General features: G+C 37.0%; 1 protein-coding gene across 5 annotated transcripts in view; it reads right to left on the bottom strand.

The window, feature by feature from the left end:
* Positions 1-17,426, bottom strand: part of SLC12A2 (solute carrier family 12 member 2) — a 100,583-nt gene that overhangs the window by 35,880 nt on the left and 47,277 nt on the right. For 4 of the 5 annotated variants that reach the window (XM_054808770.1, XM_054808767.1, XM_054808769.1 and 1 more), the window contains 5 exons: positions 7,293-7,412; positions 5,302-5,377; positions 4,604-4,699; positions 2,630-2,769; positions 949-1,059 (listed from right to left, as the gene is read on the bottom strand). In XM_054808770.1, coding sequence (XP_054664745.1) covers positions 949-1,059; positions 2,630-2,769; positions 4,604-4,699; positions 5,302-5,377; positions 7,293-7,412 — 543 coding nt within the window. Of the gene's footprint in view, positions 1-948; positions 1,060-2,629; positions 2,770-4,603; positions 4,700-5,301; positions 5,378-7,292; positions 7,413-7,610; positions 15,228-17,426 lie in introns of those variants that run through there. The other variant, XM_054808771.1, reaches the window with a different exon arrangement.

Raw genomic sequence — 17,426 nt, 5'->3', positions numbered from 1 at the left:
TTTCAATTATGAATATTGTCGTGATCTTGATGCAGGAGCAAAATAAACTGTTGTAACACTTATATGAAGAAGCTCCTTCAGTTGCCTCTCACTGCAGAAAATAGGACCTATTGTGAGCCAACTATCAATAGGAAGGGAGACCAAGTGAGGCTCTTCTCTATTTTTGAGCACACTGTGGGTGGATGTTCAGAAAAAGCCTACCAGGTGCACTAAAGAGCGAGCAAGCGGCCCTGCCTTGTAATGCAGAGCAGAAAATTAAAAAGGCAATCTCTATATTAAGGTACCCTAGGATCTGTACGTGCTTCCACAGTCAGAGCTGACCTAAGACCATGCAGCCACAAGAAGAGGAAAGTAGGTTCTGCCTCCTATGCATTCATCACCACCACCGTTCACAACCATCCTCAATGCTGGGCCTAGTGACTGCATTACACTGCCTGTTTCCAACTGAAAATAAAACCACAAGAGAGTGGATGCGAAGAAGACTGGTTTTGAGTTAGAAGAAACCACATAACTTTAGATTGGCTTCAGCTCCACTCCTGTATTTTCCATCCACAGAGCTCATTTGAAGTTCCCAGTGATGGAAAATTCCCATGCTAATGCTCTTACCTTTTCTTCTTGTGCTGTAGTTGCCCACAAGAGGGTAATACTGTTACCCTACTTGACACTGTCATTAAAAGTAGATTATGCTGGTTTTTAGGTTCTCATAGATGCTTAAGCTTCCAGTGGAGCAAAGTGGTCAAAGGTCTGAAATGCTGTCCAGACCTGCACATGCTAGGCTAGTGCTAGACAAGAGATATGACATAAAAACTGCCTGCTGATTGACTTTAACATACCATGCATGCAATACTGAGTGTACTGAATATATTAAAAATAAATGAAACAGCTGAGGTAGAAAATGCAATCAAAATTATGAAGCAAAGCATAAAAGAAAAGGTGATAGTTCCTTACTTTTGCTTCCCATTCCATTCCAGCAACAGAAATACCCAGCAATATAACCACTGTGATAGCCCCTATGATTCTGATATCATTCATTTCATCAACCATCAACGTTCCATTTTCCTAACAAAACAAACAAAAAACCACAGTCATGTATTTTATCAAGTACTTATCTTCCCTACTGCAGAACAGCATTTTATTGACTGAAATTTAATAATAGAATTAACCTCTATACCATAAATTTACTTCTTTTAAATTCCCTCTATGGACACAAGTAATTTGGGTTTTGCCTTGTTTTAAATCACTGAATCTTCTAAATGGAAAGGATCATTACTATCCATAACCTATCCCCAGAGAGAATGGGCTGTCTTCAACTGCCAGAGAATTAGATAAATGAGCAAGGCAACTGCTACCATCTTGTACCTACACATGTATTTTATTTGTTGTTCACTATTACTCTTAATTCTTTTACTGTATTCCAAACTACCTCCCATGTACAAGAAGTATGGTAGAGTTCTTCTCAGTATTACATTTAATCAAAAAATCCAACAGGCAAATAATACTTGGGCAGTGTTTAAGTTAAGGAATTGGTTTTAATAAGCGGAACTCCTTTGAAAATGAGCTTAATATAACTATCACAAGAAACACCTTACTAATAAGAAACTCAGCATTAACTACTTATGATTCTGAGTCATGTATCTGTACTACCACTTTTCTTCTCAACAGCCAGCTTGATTAATACATTTTCTTTTTTCAGGGACATAAACAGTGTGGGAAGCTTCCATTTGACACCAACGATTTTTTTTACCAAAAAGCTACTGAATTACAGAAGTATGTTACTGATGTATCAGTAACAACCTTGTACCTCATTCCAAGTCTTTGGACTGGTCAGGGCAACCCCTGATATTAATACAGGCTGAGGGATCAAGCAATTGAGAGCAGCCCTGCAGAGAAGGACTTGAGAGTACTGCTGGATGAAAAGCCAGACATGAGCTAACAACACACGTTCGCAGCCCAGAAAGCCAACTGTATCCTGGGCTGCATCAAAAGAAGCGTGGCCAGCAGATCGAGGGAGGCGATTCTGCCCCTCTACTCCGCTCTCATGAGACCCCGACCTGGAGTACTGTGTCCAGCTCTGGGGGCCCCAGCACAAGAAAGACACGGACCTCTTAGAGTGAGTCCAGAGGAGGGCCACAAAGATGACCAGAGGGCTGGAAGACCTCTTCTATGAGAAAAGGCTGAGAGAGCTGGAGTTGTTCAGCCTGGAGAAGAGAAGGCTCCGGGGAGACCTTATTGCGGCCTTTCAATACTTAAAGAGGGCTTATAAGAAAGATGGGGACAGACATTTTAATAGGGCTTGTAGCAATAAGACAAGGGGTAATGGTTTTAAACTAAAAGAGGGTAGATGCAGAGTAGATAGAAGGAAGAAATTTTTTTACAATGAGGGTGGTGAAACATTGGAACTCGTTGCCCAGGGAAGTTATAGATGCCCTGTCCCTGGAGACATTCCAGGTCAGGTTGGATGGGGCTCTGAACAACCCAACCTAGTTGAAAATGTCCCTACTCATTGCAGTGGGATTGGAGTAGATGACCTTTAAAGGTCCTTTCCAATTCAAACTATTCAATGATTAAATGACAACTCAAACTTGCAGAAAGGACAGTGTAATCAATATAACCACTAACATCCATATACCTTGAGCAGCTCCACAACTGTCTCTGCAAAGCCAACAACATACATTGCTACTGCAACAGCATTGGCAAATGCAAAAATCAGGCCTATGGCACCACCAAACTCTGGTCCCAGACTTCTGGAAATTAAGTAATATGCTCCTCCTGAAAGAAAAAAACAAAAGGAAATTCACTACATGAAAGACCCTAAAAACAGACAATCATCAGCAATTTAAAGTTTACATAATCAAGACGCTATTTACTCTTACATCTTCCCTGATGTATCAAAAAATAACCCAAACCTCAGCATTGTAGAAACAGGCATGTTTCAGGAATGCATTTCAAGTTTTTAAGAAAAGACACCAGTTGGAAATAATCACCTGACTCATGCACCACATCATATAATTTAGCTATGCAACCAGTTCTATGGATAAAAAGCAAATGTGAAACAAGTAGCAGTATTACTGGGCTTTTTATTTCAAACTACTCAAAGCATTTGCACATAGTTCTACTATTATGCATTTGCATTAGCTACAGCTCAAGAAACTGGCAAAGTAGACTGTAATAAACCCACTCAAGTTCCAAACCTCCATGACCTGTTTCTTAAAGCTCTGTTGTTACAGAAATTTTCTGCCCTCCAATAGGACTCTCAAAACAATCACGTGGCCACTCTGTTTTTCAGACCCTACTCTTTGTATTTTTGAGCTTGACAAACACAACATCTCAAACTCTGCATGTGACAAATGGAAAACTGAGTATCTACAGCATTAGGGAAGAGTAAAATTTAAAAAAATATAGCAAAGGCACATTCCTCCAACTGAAAGCTAAGCTTTCTAGACTCAAAAAAAATCATCCTGCTCCAGTCAGAAGTAGTTGCGTGGATGTTAAACATTTGCAACAGGGAATCCTTAATTTCACTGCATTACAGTTCTTGTGAAAAACTTATGTAGGTACCCAGCTTTGACATATTTTGCAAATGAAAATGTTAACATAAAATTATTACTGTAATGTAAGATTTTCATAGGAACAACTGATTTCATTCTACAGTTCCTCCCATTCAGCACTTTAAATTTTCTAATGAAGTATTGTTCTGCAAGAGTGAGTCTAAAGACTTTAAAAAAAAAAAGCTCTCATAAGAACAGGAAAATCCGGCATGTATAATGCAATGTAAAAAAAGACATTTAGAAACTAAGCTTGACATAACACTAAGACTCATAGCTGAACCTTCACATTGGGTCTGTTTACTTTGTAATAGTGAGGTTTTTCTCTTCATTTTTAATCAAGAGAATTTTACAAGCTTCTATTTTAATACCACCACATTTTCTACTAGTAGCAGTCTTGTAATGTCACGAAGCAGTCTGAGCATGTCAAAGGCACCAACCACTATAAACCCCTTTTGTATGAATTGCTGACAACAGCACATAAACCATGACAGAGGACGAAAACCATCACCCTCAGGAAAGCTGGAGATAATCAAGACTTTGGAGAATTTCTTTTGTGTATGAAAAATCACAACAGAACAAGAACATGTCCTTTTGCATGCTCTCATATAGATATAGTTTATCCTTTTATAGGACGTATTTTTTCATCAGTAAGTTTTATTTCAGCACATGAGCACACACAAGCACATATGCACACTCTTAACCAACCAGTGCAGATGCAGGAGAATACTAAGACCCTATTCGTTCCTGGATATGTCTCTCAAAGTGTTTGTATTCCAAGAATTAAGAACAGATGTTTCTTTCATAGAGGAAAATTAAGCCACTAGTCAAATCAAATTAATAGGCTAATTACTGACTTTTCATTAATTACATGACTGCTTAGTCAAATACAGAACATAGGGGAGGCTCTGCTCCTCAGAAAACTAACTCTTCCCTACATTTGATCCATCCTGTTTTATCCCTGATGCTAAAAAAATAGAAATAAAGGAGATTCTATCCTTAAGGTGTATGCTTCAGAGTGATGAAAGCTTGAAAAAGCTTTATGAAAATAGGTTTACCTCCTCTCACAAACCCATTTGTGGCTATGGCTGAAGTAGACAGCCCTGTAATAGTTGTCACAACAGTGGCCATTCCAATAACCAAGACAGACAGACCTTTTGGAAAAAGAGGGGAAAAAAAGGTGTGAGTCCAGCAGTATTAAGTAGTACAAATTTTCAACTTAACTTAGTTTAAAGACTTAATCTTGCAAACACAACACAAATTTACCATGCGTGATTCCACACATTCAAGCGAAAGGCTTTTTCACTCCCCTTTTGTACAGAGTTTTCAGGATACAAACAAAATTGGATAAATGTTCTCTTTAATCAGCACAGTAAAATCTGTATCCTAGATCTTCAAGGAAACACGTCTTTTGTAGATGAGAGACCTTCTGCAGTCCAACACTAAGTCAAGCCTTTGAAGAAAACTGTTTATATACTACACAGTCTATATGCAGATTTCAATAACCAGAGATAAAAAGTTTATTTCTATAGTTCACTGAAGACTTATGTCAATTTTAAATTACATACCTTATAGCTCAATGAAAAAGTCTAAGTAACTTCCTACTGCTTAGTTTTGGTAAGGGTAAATTACCTTAAAAACTGGCAATATTAAGGTCACTTTCTACCCCTGTTTAAAATGTAAGCTCAAGATCAACACCTCTTTTGGATTGCATTTAAAAGTCACTGAAATAAAATTATAGCATGAGTACACATACCTATCCCAGCTTGTCCTACAATCCACGACAGTCTGATGAAAAGCATCACACCCCAAATATTTAACATACATCGTACCTAAGATAAAACAGAAATTTTACATCAGTTAGGTCTTACAACTGCAGTCATTTCCACTAATTTTCCATTTCAGTTTTTAATGTTGTTGAAATTATCTTGCAGTCTTGCCTTACCACTTTTCAGATTTCACAAGAATAGGTTTTTTAATTAGACAAGTTTATTAAAAAATTAAACGGGAACCTGAATATGATTAAAAAGTTACTGCCTTCAACATAAAAGTTACAGTACTTCAATATCTGACACTCGTAGTACATCTTGACCAACAATCAAAATAATTCAGACCCCAACCTTCAGGATCCAAAATTCATACTACAGAATATTTTACTAAAAATAAGATTGTGAGGTCTACAACCCCAGTTCAGATCTCCCATAAATCTCCCGAGAAATGCACTAAAGCAATACCTTACTATTTTTTCATTCTTAAACAACCAACCCCCAAAACATCCCTGTCCTATAACTTTTGTACCTTACAACACAGCTGCACAGTAACAGGATGGGGGCATGTGGGGTTTTTTATTCTTGTATTTTAAACTCAGCGCTCAATAAGATATACTTTGCATTGTACAGAGTTTAGACCGAATACTAACAGCTGGTCTTAGGGCTCTCTATGATACCAATCTGACAAAAAGTTTAGCTGGTCATTAGGACTAGAAGGGAGACAAGGACCTCTCCAAACCACAGAAGTAAGAAGTTTTCAGAGATTTTTATTAAAAAGTCTTTTGCAGAATGTAATTCACCTGAGCTGGAAATATTCATCCAAACAGCTTATGCCTACTAGGAAATAACTAACCACAACTTTCAAACCACTGAAAAGGAGGAGACCATCCTCCTTGAAACTTTTAAATAGACTATGGAAGAAAATGGTCAGCAACACTTATCCCATAACTCTCTAATACTTAGAATAGTTGCTTACAAAAATAGTCCAATACAGCATTTGGGTTTGGAGAAATTCAAAGCCAGCTTCGGAGAGGCTTTAAAATGAACAACTCTGTCTTTGGTTGAGGTACATCAACAAAAGTCCGTAATAGCTGTTTCACAGCTACCACAGGTACTCTCCTTCTCCCAAGGTAGAGAACATGACTACTTCAAGACTTGTAAGGAAGTTGCTAATGCACAGTGGAAGCTTGCTGAACTAGGTATTCTGAATGCTCCAGTTTAGCATGTTTTAACCAACTGTTGCATTTGCAGCCACCACTATAAATTCTTATAGCTTTGGAGAATACATATTAATCATGGTTTCTCTTTACAAAAATAATAAAAAGCTATTAATATCTACTTGTAATAAAATCCCCTATGTCACCCTTAATTTTTCACTACTCCAAACAAGGACACAGTAAGGTTTTTTTCTACCATGACTATATTATATTTAAAGACTTCCACACTTAGGAGAAAATTACTTTTTCTAAAAGATTCAACAAAAATTAAATACTTAATCCTGGTCAAGTTTTGTCATATACAGGTAGGTACTCTCCTCAAAGTATTTTTTGCTTCTCTAAATTAAAAAAAAATAAAAATCCAAGTTTTCTAACACTTCAGTCCAAAACTTTACAGATCCAAAGTGAACGGACATTAACTGTATTCTCTCCATTTGCATTTGTCTGTCACTTAAGATTCATATGCAGTTTTTCTACTACCTATGAATACTTCCATAATATTCTTCCTTCTTGGAAATTATGCAAATTCAAAACTGTAAGACTTATGCTAAGAAAACATGATCTCTTCAAAACTTGAAGTCCTAAAGTGTTTACTTCCTTTAGTGTTTAGTGCAAGAGCAACCCTTCTTAAAATTACAGCATTTTTCATATCTCTCATACATATATTTTCTTTATACAGTATTATCACGATCCTTCTCAAAAAGGAAGGTTATTAAAAAGATAATACCTCTAAGAAAGTGAGATAAATAGATCAAACTTACCAATACACCTTTTATCCAGCCAAACTTGACCACCCCTTTGCTATCAGGTGTATAAGTGGCAACTGCTTCCCCAGCTGGTGTGCCTTCTTCACCATTTGCATAGCCATCTTCAAAGGGCTCCTTGGGGGGGAAAAATTAGTTATCTTTTATGTGATTAACAGAGTAGAGACGGCATTTGATACTCACATTGTAAAAAACCCATCTGCTTGTGCAAACAGAAAAATTAAAGAATGACACAGCAGAAGTTTTAACTTTTTCCTTTATGTTCCTCGCATGAGGCACATCTCACAAATTTCAAGGAATATAAAACAAACTTACACAGATGACTTTGGTATTCTGCTTCAGTTAGAGCAAACTGTTAGCACTCAGAGTAGTAAGTATTTTCTAGAAATCAGTTCTGCAGCCCTAAGAAACGAGCATCTGGTCTTCTGGAAAAAAGAGCTACAAGATTTCAAATGCAGTAACTTCTACAACACAGTAAATTTTACTGCTTAATTTGAAAGTTTATACTGTTCTACCACAAGTTACTGGTCTCAGCTATAGCATTGCCTGTAGTTCAGAGTTAGCTGTCATTTCATCAATTTTTCAGGAAATAAATTATTCATTTCCCTGCAAACTATTCTACTATTCATTGTAAGGTGATGCTACTAGAAAGGAGGGTGAGAAAGTGGCATTTCAGGGAGAAGGAGGCAAGAGAAGTCTCTTCCCAATCACTCTTTCCTGTTTAAAAGGGAAGGATGACAGATGCAGAAAGCATCAGTCCCACATGGCTTTTCTTTACAACTCAACTGTCAGCCTCACAACGCAGGGATCTTAACAGTTTGATATATATTAAAAATATGTGTATAAATACATACTTGTTGCATGTTTGCTTTTCAAGAGACAGTTTTATTTTGCCAAGCCAGGCAAACACCTAAACATGTAAACTCAACTTAAATACTTACTGTAAGAAATCTGCAGGAAGCACTCAAAGCAAAGTATGTTAGTTATCCAAGGCAACAAGTATAAAGAATGAATATGCTAGAAAGACTCTGAATAGCATTCAGAGAATACTATTCAACAAACCAGCTCAAGCAGTATTTGTGAAGCAGCCTGCATCCCAGAGGGCTTAGAAAATGTTTAAGCAATTAGAGGTTCAATCCCAATGAGACAAAGGGCAGAATTCCCATTTGCTATGTAAAACACAAAATAGACTGGACCCAAATTATGCTTTTAAGAAGTATGTTCCGTGCTGAAGGGACACAGTAAGAAAGTTTAATGTGAGTTACTTTATTAAATTCCTCCTCCTGATACGTTAATACCAAACATACCATCAGCATAGAGTCCACAGGAAATATTTACAGAACTGTCACTTACAAAGGGTGTCACCCATATCCCGTTACAATCAGCAGTAAACACTGTCCTGGTTTTGGGAAGAACAGGGTTAATTTTCACCAGAAACTGGGACTACAGATTTAAAAAAAAAATAAAGGTCACATTATGTCAACCAAAGATGATTATCCAAAGGACACCAGCACAGATTCCTGTCAGTGCTTCTCTCACTAACTCCACATTATGGAATTCTCATAAAAACAGGTGTACCTGTGACACATCTGGACATCCTGTACAGCAAAAGCTTTCCATCAGTAGGCAGAATCATGATCTGTTTGCAGATCATTACTTTTAACAGAGAGCTTTCTTAAACAGCAAGTTTTCTTGTCTCCAGAAGGGATTAAAACATATCTATCTATTCTATATGTTTATACATATACATATCTCTTTATATGTGTGTATATATGTATATAATGTGTTATATATATCAAAAGACAAAAAGAAACATAACTGGGAATTACCCGGTTTGCTGAACTGCAGCTCTTTTGGATAGAAGAGAAAAAAATGGCTGTAACTTCTTGGGAGATTTGCACAGCCTTTGACCACAGGAGTCTACTGATTTGCTTATTATTTTTACTCAGGCACTCAAACCAAATCAAGCAAGAAGTGGTGTGTGATCCATTTAGAGTGGTAAGAAGAACAGTGAGGACCAAAGAAGAGAATTACCACGCTGCTACATTTAAGATTTTCTGCAAATTAACTCTACCATCTCTATGTCAAGAAAGAGAATAATAATTAACTAGTTTTAATTTAATATATACAACCCAATCATTTGCTAAGCCTATGCTGACCTGCCTAAACCAGAACTGAGGAAACTGAAAGCCCTCTAATCAGGCTCCTCACCCAACTCAGACACACCTGAAGCTCACAACAGAAAAGAATGAGCTTACATACTGCCTTGCTCTGATACCCTTGAGTACTTGTTCTTCAGATGACTTTCCTATAAATGCAGGAATAAACCTCAAAACTCTTTCTAGGTATTAATGTCTCTCTCAGATTCTGCTGTTTCCAGCACCACTTAGCACAAGTTTCTCCCCGTTTCTCCCCCACCCACCTTCAGAAGTGGGGAGGGAAAAAAAAAAATTTACATTAAAGCAAAAGACAGATTAATAAACATTCACAACCATGACAACAAGACCTCCAATCAAGCATGCAACAGTGTAACTATATATTATTATTCCTTCATATGAAATCCATTCTTATTTCTCACAGAAAAGCATCACAGTATAATTGAGTTTGTTGCAAGTATAAAAGCGTTACATAAAGGGAGTCACATTTATATTATCTAAGCACTTTTTATGCTTTGGCCAAGAAAACCACCAACATTTGATAACATCTGCTGGTATTGCAAAGAGGCATGTCATGTATCTAATAAGAAACAATAAAATTGTTCTTTGAAAGACTGATCAGGATGATCAAGGAAGGGCTAGAAAAAAATCTGTATCTTCATGTCCTAAAATATTGAAACATATGCAACTAAAGTAGTTAATGCTGTAATACTGACAACACTTTTTTTAAATTAGCTAGAAGTTTTCATTTACTGCACATTTAGGTTTTAAGAGAAGGTGGAGAATATCCTACTATCTAGTGTAAGAGAATTACATACTTCAGCACAGGACTATGGCTGGCCAGGTATTGGTAGAACCTGCACACATCAACAAGATGACCTCCAGAGGTCACTTCCAACCTCAACCATCATGTGACAGCTATGCATTTTAATATAGTGTTCAAGCAAACCTGTAACTTTACCTGTTGTCTTCTGGGAATGAGATAATGGCTCACAACTGATATTCTGAGTTATCAGTTACCAGATCAGCTCCAAGATATGCACACTATGAACACAAGATAGTTTTGTTCTGTATGTCTTGTCTCTCCACACTATGTAATATTTCTTAGGAAAATATTTTGAAGTACATGCAAAATGTAGTAACTGAAAGGTTATTGCTGATTATTAGTGCTAGTGGGTGCCCGATAAAGCACCAGTGAGAACAGATATTAGAGTGTGGGCATGAAAGAATTCCACTACACAAAGCTCCAAGTTCAGCCCTTTAATGTGAGGCTAAGAAAGCACCACTGTGGTCTCAGCTGTAACTAAAGCAGACGTAGTATTTTTCATGCTTGTGCTCATGATTAAACAATGCTTCTACTGAAGTCACACTCTGAATGGAAAAAAAACGCACTAGCACTATTTTAGAACAGCAATATATGTACAATAAGATCTTCATAAGCAGTAAAAAACACTAACATACTGTTGATTTGGAGGGGGTGTAACCAAAAGGAAATAGATGGGTTTAGCATTTCAAATCAGAAATGTTCGTATTAACACAACTTTTTAATCAAAACAGTGTCTTTCATCTAATCACTCCAAAGAACACTCAGAGTGATAGTGTTCATTTGCACTGTTAAAGGAAAAATAAGATACATTTACATGTTGACAATTCTATCATACACTGATAGGAATTTAGCCAAGAAACAGTTAAATTCTGTTCCTACACAGAAATTTCCATTTCACAGTGCACTGAAAAGTACAGATAATCTACAATTTCATCTCCAGTACTGAATCATAACAGTAAGTTATTTGTGCCAATTGTGAATAGCCTCCACATTTATTAGAAGTGGATTAGTAATGAGAAAAGACTCGTTCGCCAGAAGATACCTGAGACTTTTCACACACAGGTTGAAATATACTGGTGCATGGAAAAGTTTTTCATTAGTAAAATTTGCTATTCAGTTTTACTGAGAGTTCTTGACAGTGGTGTATGTCACACAGCACATTTATTTGTGGTGAACTTATCTAGATCCCACCTTAAAGGCAATATACGTAGCCCTCATTCTGATGAAAGAGCAGTGAAGTGCAAATTCTAAAACTGAAAGTAGTTTTTCACTTCCTACATCTTAATTAAATCACTAATTTACATCTTACCAACAGATGTAACAGTCTGAATCTTTGGTACTTCAAACAGAGTGATAATCCAAGTGAATGCAGTAGCTTCCACAGACACCTGGAATAGTTTGCAAATTCCTGACAATTCGCTAGTAAAAAATAAACTTGCCAAGTTAGCAACACAGATTCAGGTGTTCAAGTTTTTCAGGAGTTAGATAGGAAGCTTGAGTGATTAGTATAGCTACCAGTGTGAAAAACCCAGTCAGGTAGCACATGCAGAAGAAAGCATGGCTGAAGACATGTTCAAGACATCTCAGTCTGCTTAAATAACTTACTAGCATTTTCTTTAAATAACAGACTCAAAACCCATACACTTCCAGGGAACATTGTGCAATGACTAGCTGTTGACCGCAGTTCAGAAAATTCAGCAGTCCTATTAGGTACTTTATAGCTTGGTTTTAAACCAGGAATGAATTATAGCAAATCCACTAATAGAATAATTCCCACTCCTTGTCTGAAGCTCGCGTAAAATGCTGTTACTGACCTGTGGTTCCAGTATCTCTACAGTCATAACCTAAAAAAAGCCTACTAACCCATTAAATGGCATCCAGGGGTTAGCTATAGCAACAGGAGATAAATTACCCACACAAAACACGATCTGTTCTTAAAACTCAGGATTCCTTGGCATCAAACACGGACAGCTTCAACCACTGGTTACTCAAAGGAAATCCTTTTCAGGTTTGCAGCCAAGAGATCAAAATTTAAGTGCTGTGGCTATATTACGTTCTCTACAATTACAAATTTAAAATATAGCAGCAAATACTTTTGGCATCCACTTCCAGAGATTTTAAAAGAGATTGTATCCAACACAGAATGTTAATGTTACCTTAAGCTGAAATTAAGGTCTGTTGTACTTTGATTACAGTGGAACAATTTTAAACAGAAGAAATTTATAGTTATAATTAACATGTCAACTGAAGAATTAACCAGCTACATGTCTCTGCCATCAGCATGTATTTCAGTGTCTTGCAACTCAATACTGCTTTTAACAGAGAAACACTAAGCAATTTTTTTGAGAGAGAGTGTGTGTGTATATATATTCTGATTTTAAAAGCCGTTTTTACTTGAATTCTTTTAAAGAGATAGAGAATCATCCATTCCTCCTCATTCCTCCTCTCAATCCTTACAAGTAGCATGATGTATTAACCAGGCTAGCAAGACTGCTTAATCAAGAAACCTACTCAGGTAATCAATTTCAGCTTAGGAATACATCATTGTTCTTACACAGTGATATACTTACAAAGCATAGACAGGAGCCTATAAAGCTCACCACCACTTAACATCTTACATGCATAAAATTTTTTTTGGCTGATCTCTAAGCTTACTAACCACATGAAGGCTATGGACTTTTCTCTTTAAGGAGATGATTATGATCCTCCCTCCTAATACAAGATGGATACAAACTGCAATCTCGAAGACTTTTGCTTGAATGAATGGGTCTAGAATCAATTCAGATATGAAGCAATAGCAAAACTTTCCATACTTAAGAGTACTTTAATTGGTCAAAACAGAATCTGGTCCTTGACTGACCCTTATGATCGTCATAGCAGTATTTCACAGCCACTAACTGATGTCACTTAAGTAATCAAGGCATTAGAACATTGCATAATATTCCAAGGGTGATCTCATCCCTTCCTCTACCTGCTTTCTCTACTGCATCACCAGGAATTTTGAGTTTTCACCCCTTTATAAGCCAAAAAAAAAAGTTTCAATGCTTTCCTAATCATCACGTCAAAATAAAGTCTCTCTCAAGGCAGATTACTAATCAGTGACGCAGGAAACAAGTGACAGTGTCAACGCTGTTTGACCTAGTTGACATAACATCAGCATAGGAAGTTCAGATTCAAATCTTTGCATTCCTAACAGAGAAAGACTAGCCACGGTTACAGAAGAAAAGTTCCAGAGGAAAGCACCAAAGTCTAGATAGCCATGCAAAGGCTGAGATTTGAAAGCTTGCAGCCAGTATGGTGTGACCAGATGGAACGCTTTCAAATAGTTTTTATACATGACATGGCAGCTAAGTTTTGTTGACATCTGCATGTACACAAGAGTGATATCCTATCTGAAATATAAATAGAATTTTTTTGTCTCCATACCAAAAAGATTACTTAAAGAACAAGAGCATTTTGCTAAAGCATCAAGATAAGGAAAACTCTACATCTTTACATCTTGATTCATACATCTCCTCCATGAGCACAGGAGGATACAAATCCTGTGGGCAAGTTGATCGTGAGAATTAGAAACAAATGAGAGAAGACCTCTGTTCAGCAGCTATGCAGTACGACTACCACATGGTAGACCTACAATACTTAAGTTACGCACTCACAGAAATACTGTCAGCAGTCAGGCCTTCCTTTCAAGAAAAAGTCAACATGTTGTGCCACATTTAAAAAAAAAAACAAACCAAAACCACAAACCCCCAAACTAATAGACTTTCTTTGCCAAAAAAGGAGGCATGACTTCCTGCAGAAGTGTGGGCGCAACCAATCCATCCACCTTAAGAGGAAAAAAAAATACATGTAGTCTACTTCACACCTCGAGAATACACCTCAGTTCTGTTTGTGATGGATCACTCCTTTCCTGCCCTCTCTAGAGCCAAGCTACTGGTGCTATTTCCTGCACCATGTATTTGATCCCTTCCAGAAGAACAATTGTACTATGAATGATTACCAAAGTAATTTTTCATTACTACGCATTGAGCATTATAACCCTTTTGATATCCATTGGTATGAAAAGAGAAATCATACTTCTCAGGAAAACAGATCCAGGCTCTGAACACAGGTAGTTTTCACTTGATTATCTGAAAAACATAACCCTGATATATCTGTAATGGTTAGACACCTTTCAAGTGTTTCATATAATTTTCTTATTCTCCAGAATGAAGCAGATGCAGCATTTGATTGCTTAAGAGCTGAATTAAATCCTATTAGCAAGCCTCTTGCACAGCAGTTTTGCATATTCAAGTATAGTCCAAAAAAAAAAGTGTTCTGTAAATAACAACAAAAGACAATCCATTTCAATCTTGCTCAAGAACTAGTTTTCAACACAGCAAATTCCCAAGTCTTCTTCCATACCCACTCCCCCACAATAAAAGGTTAATTTGAAGCATTCCTGCTCTTAACACATTTTGATTTTCATCCACTTCTGCAAAACAGAATCACACACTTCCCATTCAAGAGGTAGGGGATGGGGAGCAAGTGTACCACAGTATGCAGCAGTAACATTAATAAAACTTCCCATTTTAAGTCTAAGTCTAATTCTAAGTGTATTAAGTTCATGAAAAAATACATTTAATCCATTGTCTAAGCAGCCCAGTGAAATAATCTTAAAAATCAATTAAGTACTGCCTGAATTTTTAACATCATGCCATGAAGTGGTGGATACAGCTAGAGGCACAGCCCCTGAGCCAGCACTGAGCAGAGCTGGTACATTCAGGCAGTACAGCACTTACTCGTACTGGCACAGCACTACATTCAAGTCCAAGTTACCAAACTTCTTAGAGCTCCAGAGCAGTATTACTCAGAACAGTTTTAGGTGTCTCTCTACTGTGTAAACCCTCTACGTAAGTTGAAACATAACCTAGCATCACAGGGTTCTTTTACAGCTATTTTCTTTGAATTAAAAAAAAAAATCCTGAGTAATCTGAAACAGAAGGAGTTCTTTTGAAGAAGCAAAGTTAACTACCAAAATGAAGATGAAAGAGATAGGTTTCCTTGTTAGAATGGAATTTTTTACTTTTTTTTATATCACTGCATCCTTAAGTCAGTTAAGTTTATCAGGCACAGATAAAGCATCTTAGTTTTTATGCATAAAAAGAAATTTCAGTAAGTTTTATTAGGCCTAATAGGCATGCTGAAGTGTAGAAATAAATCAAAGATGTTCCAAGAGCTCAAGCTACAACTGGATAACTTCAAAAAATACTGAAAAGCAAACAGTTCTAAGTCAACTATTTAAAAAAAATCTTAGTAGCGAACAAATGACCATATTGCAATTGCTATTACCTATACCAAAAGGCGGGGGGCGTGTGTGGAATGGGTTTGTGATTGCTCATGTACGAATATTACATGGAGCTTTAGGAAAAAATCTGAAGGATACAACAGAGAACGTAGCGCACTGGTTTGAATTACTCCAAGATATTGATCTTGCCAACCTCCTCCTCTGCAAGACTGTTCTTCAAGAATGAGAATCATGTGAGGTCTAATCAAATGCAGTACCAAAGGAAAAAAGTTAATACGAAGATGAAGATTAATTCTGCAGCACCTTCCTCTTTAATCAGTTCTGAAATAGCTTATGCTGAAAAAAAAGATGTCTAGCTAGAGAGAAGTTATTGCTATTCTTTCAGGTTCTGGTCCTGAACTAGTCATTGATACTGATAATGTCAGCTAAGATTGGCTTATTAAAAAAAACAAACAAAACCACCCAGACAAGCTCCTCCAAACAGGCACTCCCCCTACTTCCTTCCCTAGCTGTATGGTTCTGGCTAATTACAATGCTTTTTCTTCTGACATGAGCACTCAAGGGGCACACAGAGCATTGCAGTGGTCTCCAAGGGGAACACAAGCCAGCCCATTGAGAGCATGGGAAGAAAATTTTTTTGTAATGTTAACAAAGTACAAAAGGTTTCTGAAAGTGTTTGTTTCATCTTTATCTCATGCTTTAATTTTTATTTTGTACCATACACAATAGTAGTACAGTAGTACATGTATATCATTTATAAGTAAAAGATATGTATAATAGGGGTGCATGCTCAAAAATTTTTTTATTGATATGAGCATGCAGTCAAAAGATTGTGGAGACCACTGGTGTGTTAGATTGGGGAACTGACTCACCACATCCACTGCAAGATTTTGCAGCTGGGGAGTGTTTCCCTTCTGTAAACCAGCTCAGTTCCCAGATTCAACTCAAAAATACAAGCATCACCACTAAAGAGAGCACAGAAGTTCACCCCTTTCAGCAGCAGCCCACACTTGTGCTGTGAAACTGTAACCTCTTAACAGCATTCAGTTATTTCCAGTTTCTCTGGAAAAAAACAAAAACAAAGGAATAAGAACAATATTAGCAGTTTGCTGAAGACAGTTCAAGAGTTTCATTATAGGTGTTTTGGACTAAAGACTTATCACAAAGATCAGATAAGAAAGATTCAAGCATCAAGCACCGTAAAATGACAAATACACATGGTTCTTATAAAATACAAACCCTGGGTGACTAATATGATTTAGTGCTGGAAGCAGAGCAGTACATTTTTAATTTTTTTCCCCTTGATGAAGACGGTGATAATTAAGTGGGGTATCAGGATAAGCAAAGTGAGGACTCTCCATACAGATTGAAAAAGCATAAAAACACCGCTTTGCAGGATGCTAGTAGAGCCTCATCTGAGTACAGGTGCATTGAGCTGCTTCTCAATAGTGATGAACTACAGCAGTCACAAATTAAAGGCTTCTAGGATGTCCAAGAGCACAGAGACCAAGATTAAAAGTTTCTCATGTTTTAGTTTATCACAATGAAGTTCAGAAAGAAATTTCAAGTTCTGCTTACAAATATAAAGGAAAGCAAGAAGGAAAGGAAGCCATCTGAATTAAATCATACTGACTCAAGAACTAAGAGACCTCTTGATTGTAAGCAAGATTCAGCAAGGTAGTGCAATAAAACCTATCTGCAAAGAGGGTCTTCCAGCAGAGGGGGAAGGAAGCATTTTTAAAAGGTAGACCTTACATAACATTGTCAGCTAACCTGATAGCCTAGAATCATTGTTTAGCCTTTTATGCATCTTTAGCTGAGCTCTCTTTTCTTTACAGGCTAAGCAGACACAAACCAGGAAC

This window comes from Grus americana, chromosome Z (assembly GCF_028858705.1).
Source record: "Grus americana isolate bGruAme1 chromosome Z, bGruAme1.mat, whole genome shotgun sequence".
NCBI classification, from domain to species: Eukaryota; Metazoa; Chordata; class Aves; order Gruiformes; family Gruidae; genus Grus; species Grus americana.
Note: the sequence above shows the minus strand (reverse complement) of the source record. Positions and strands in the feature narration are given on the sequence as shown.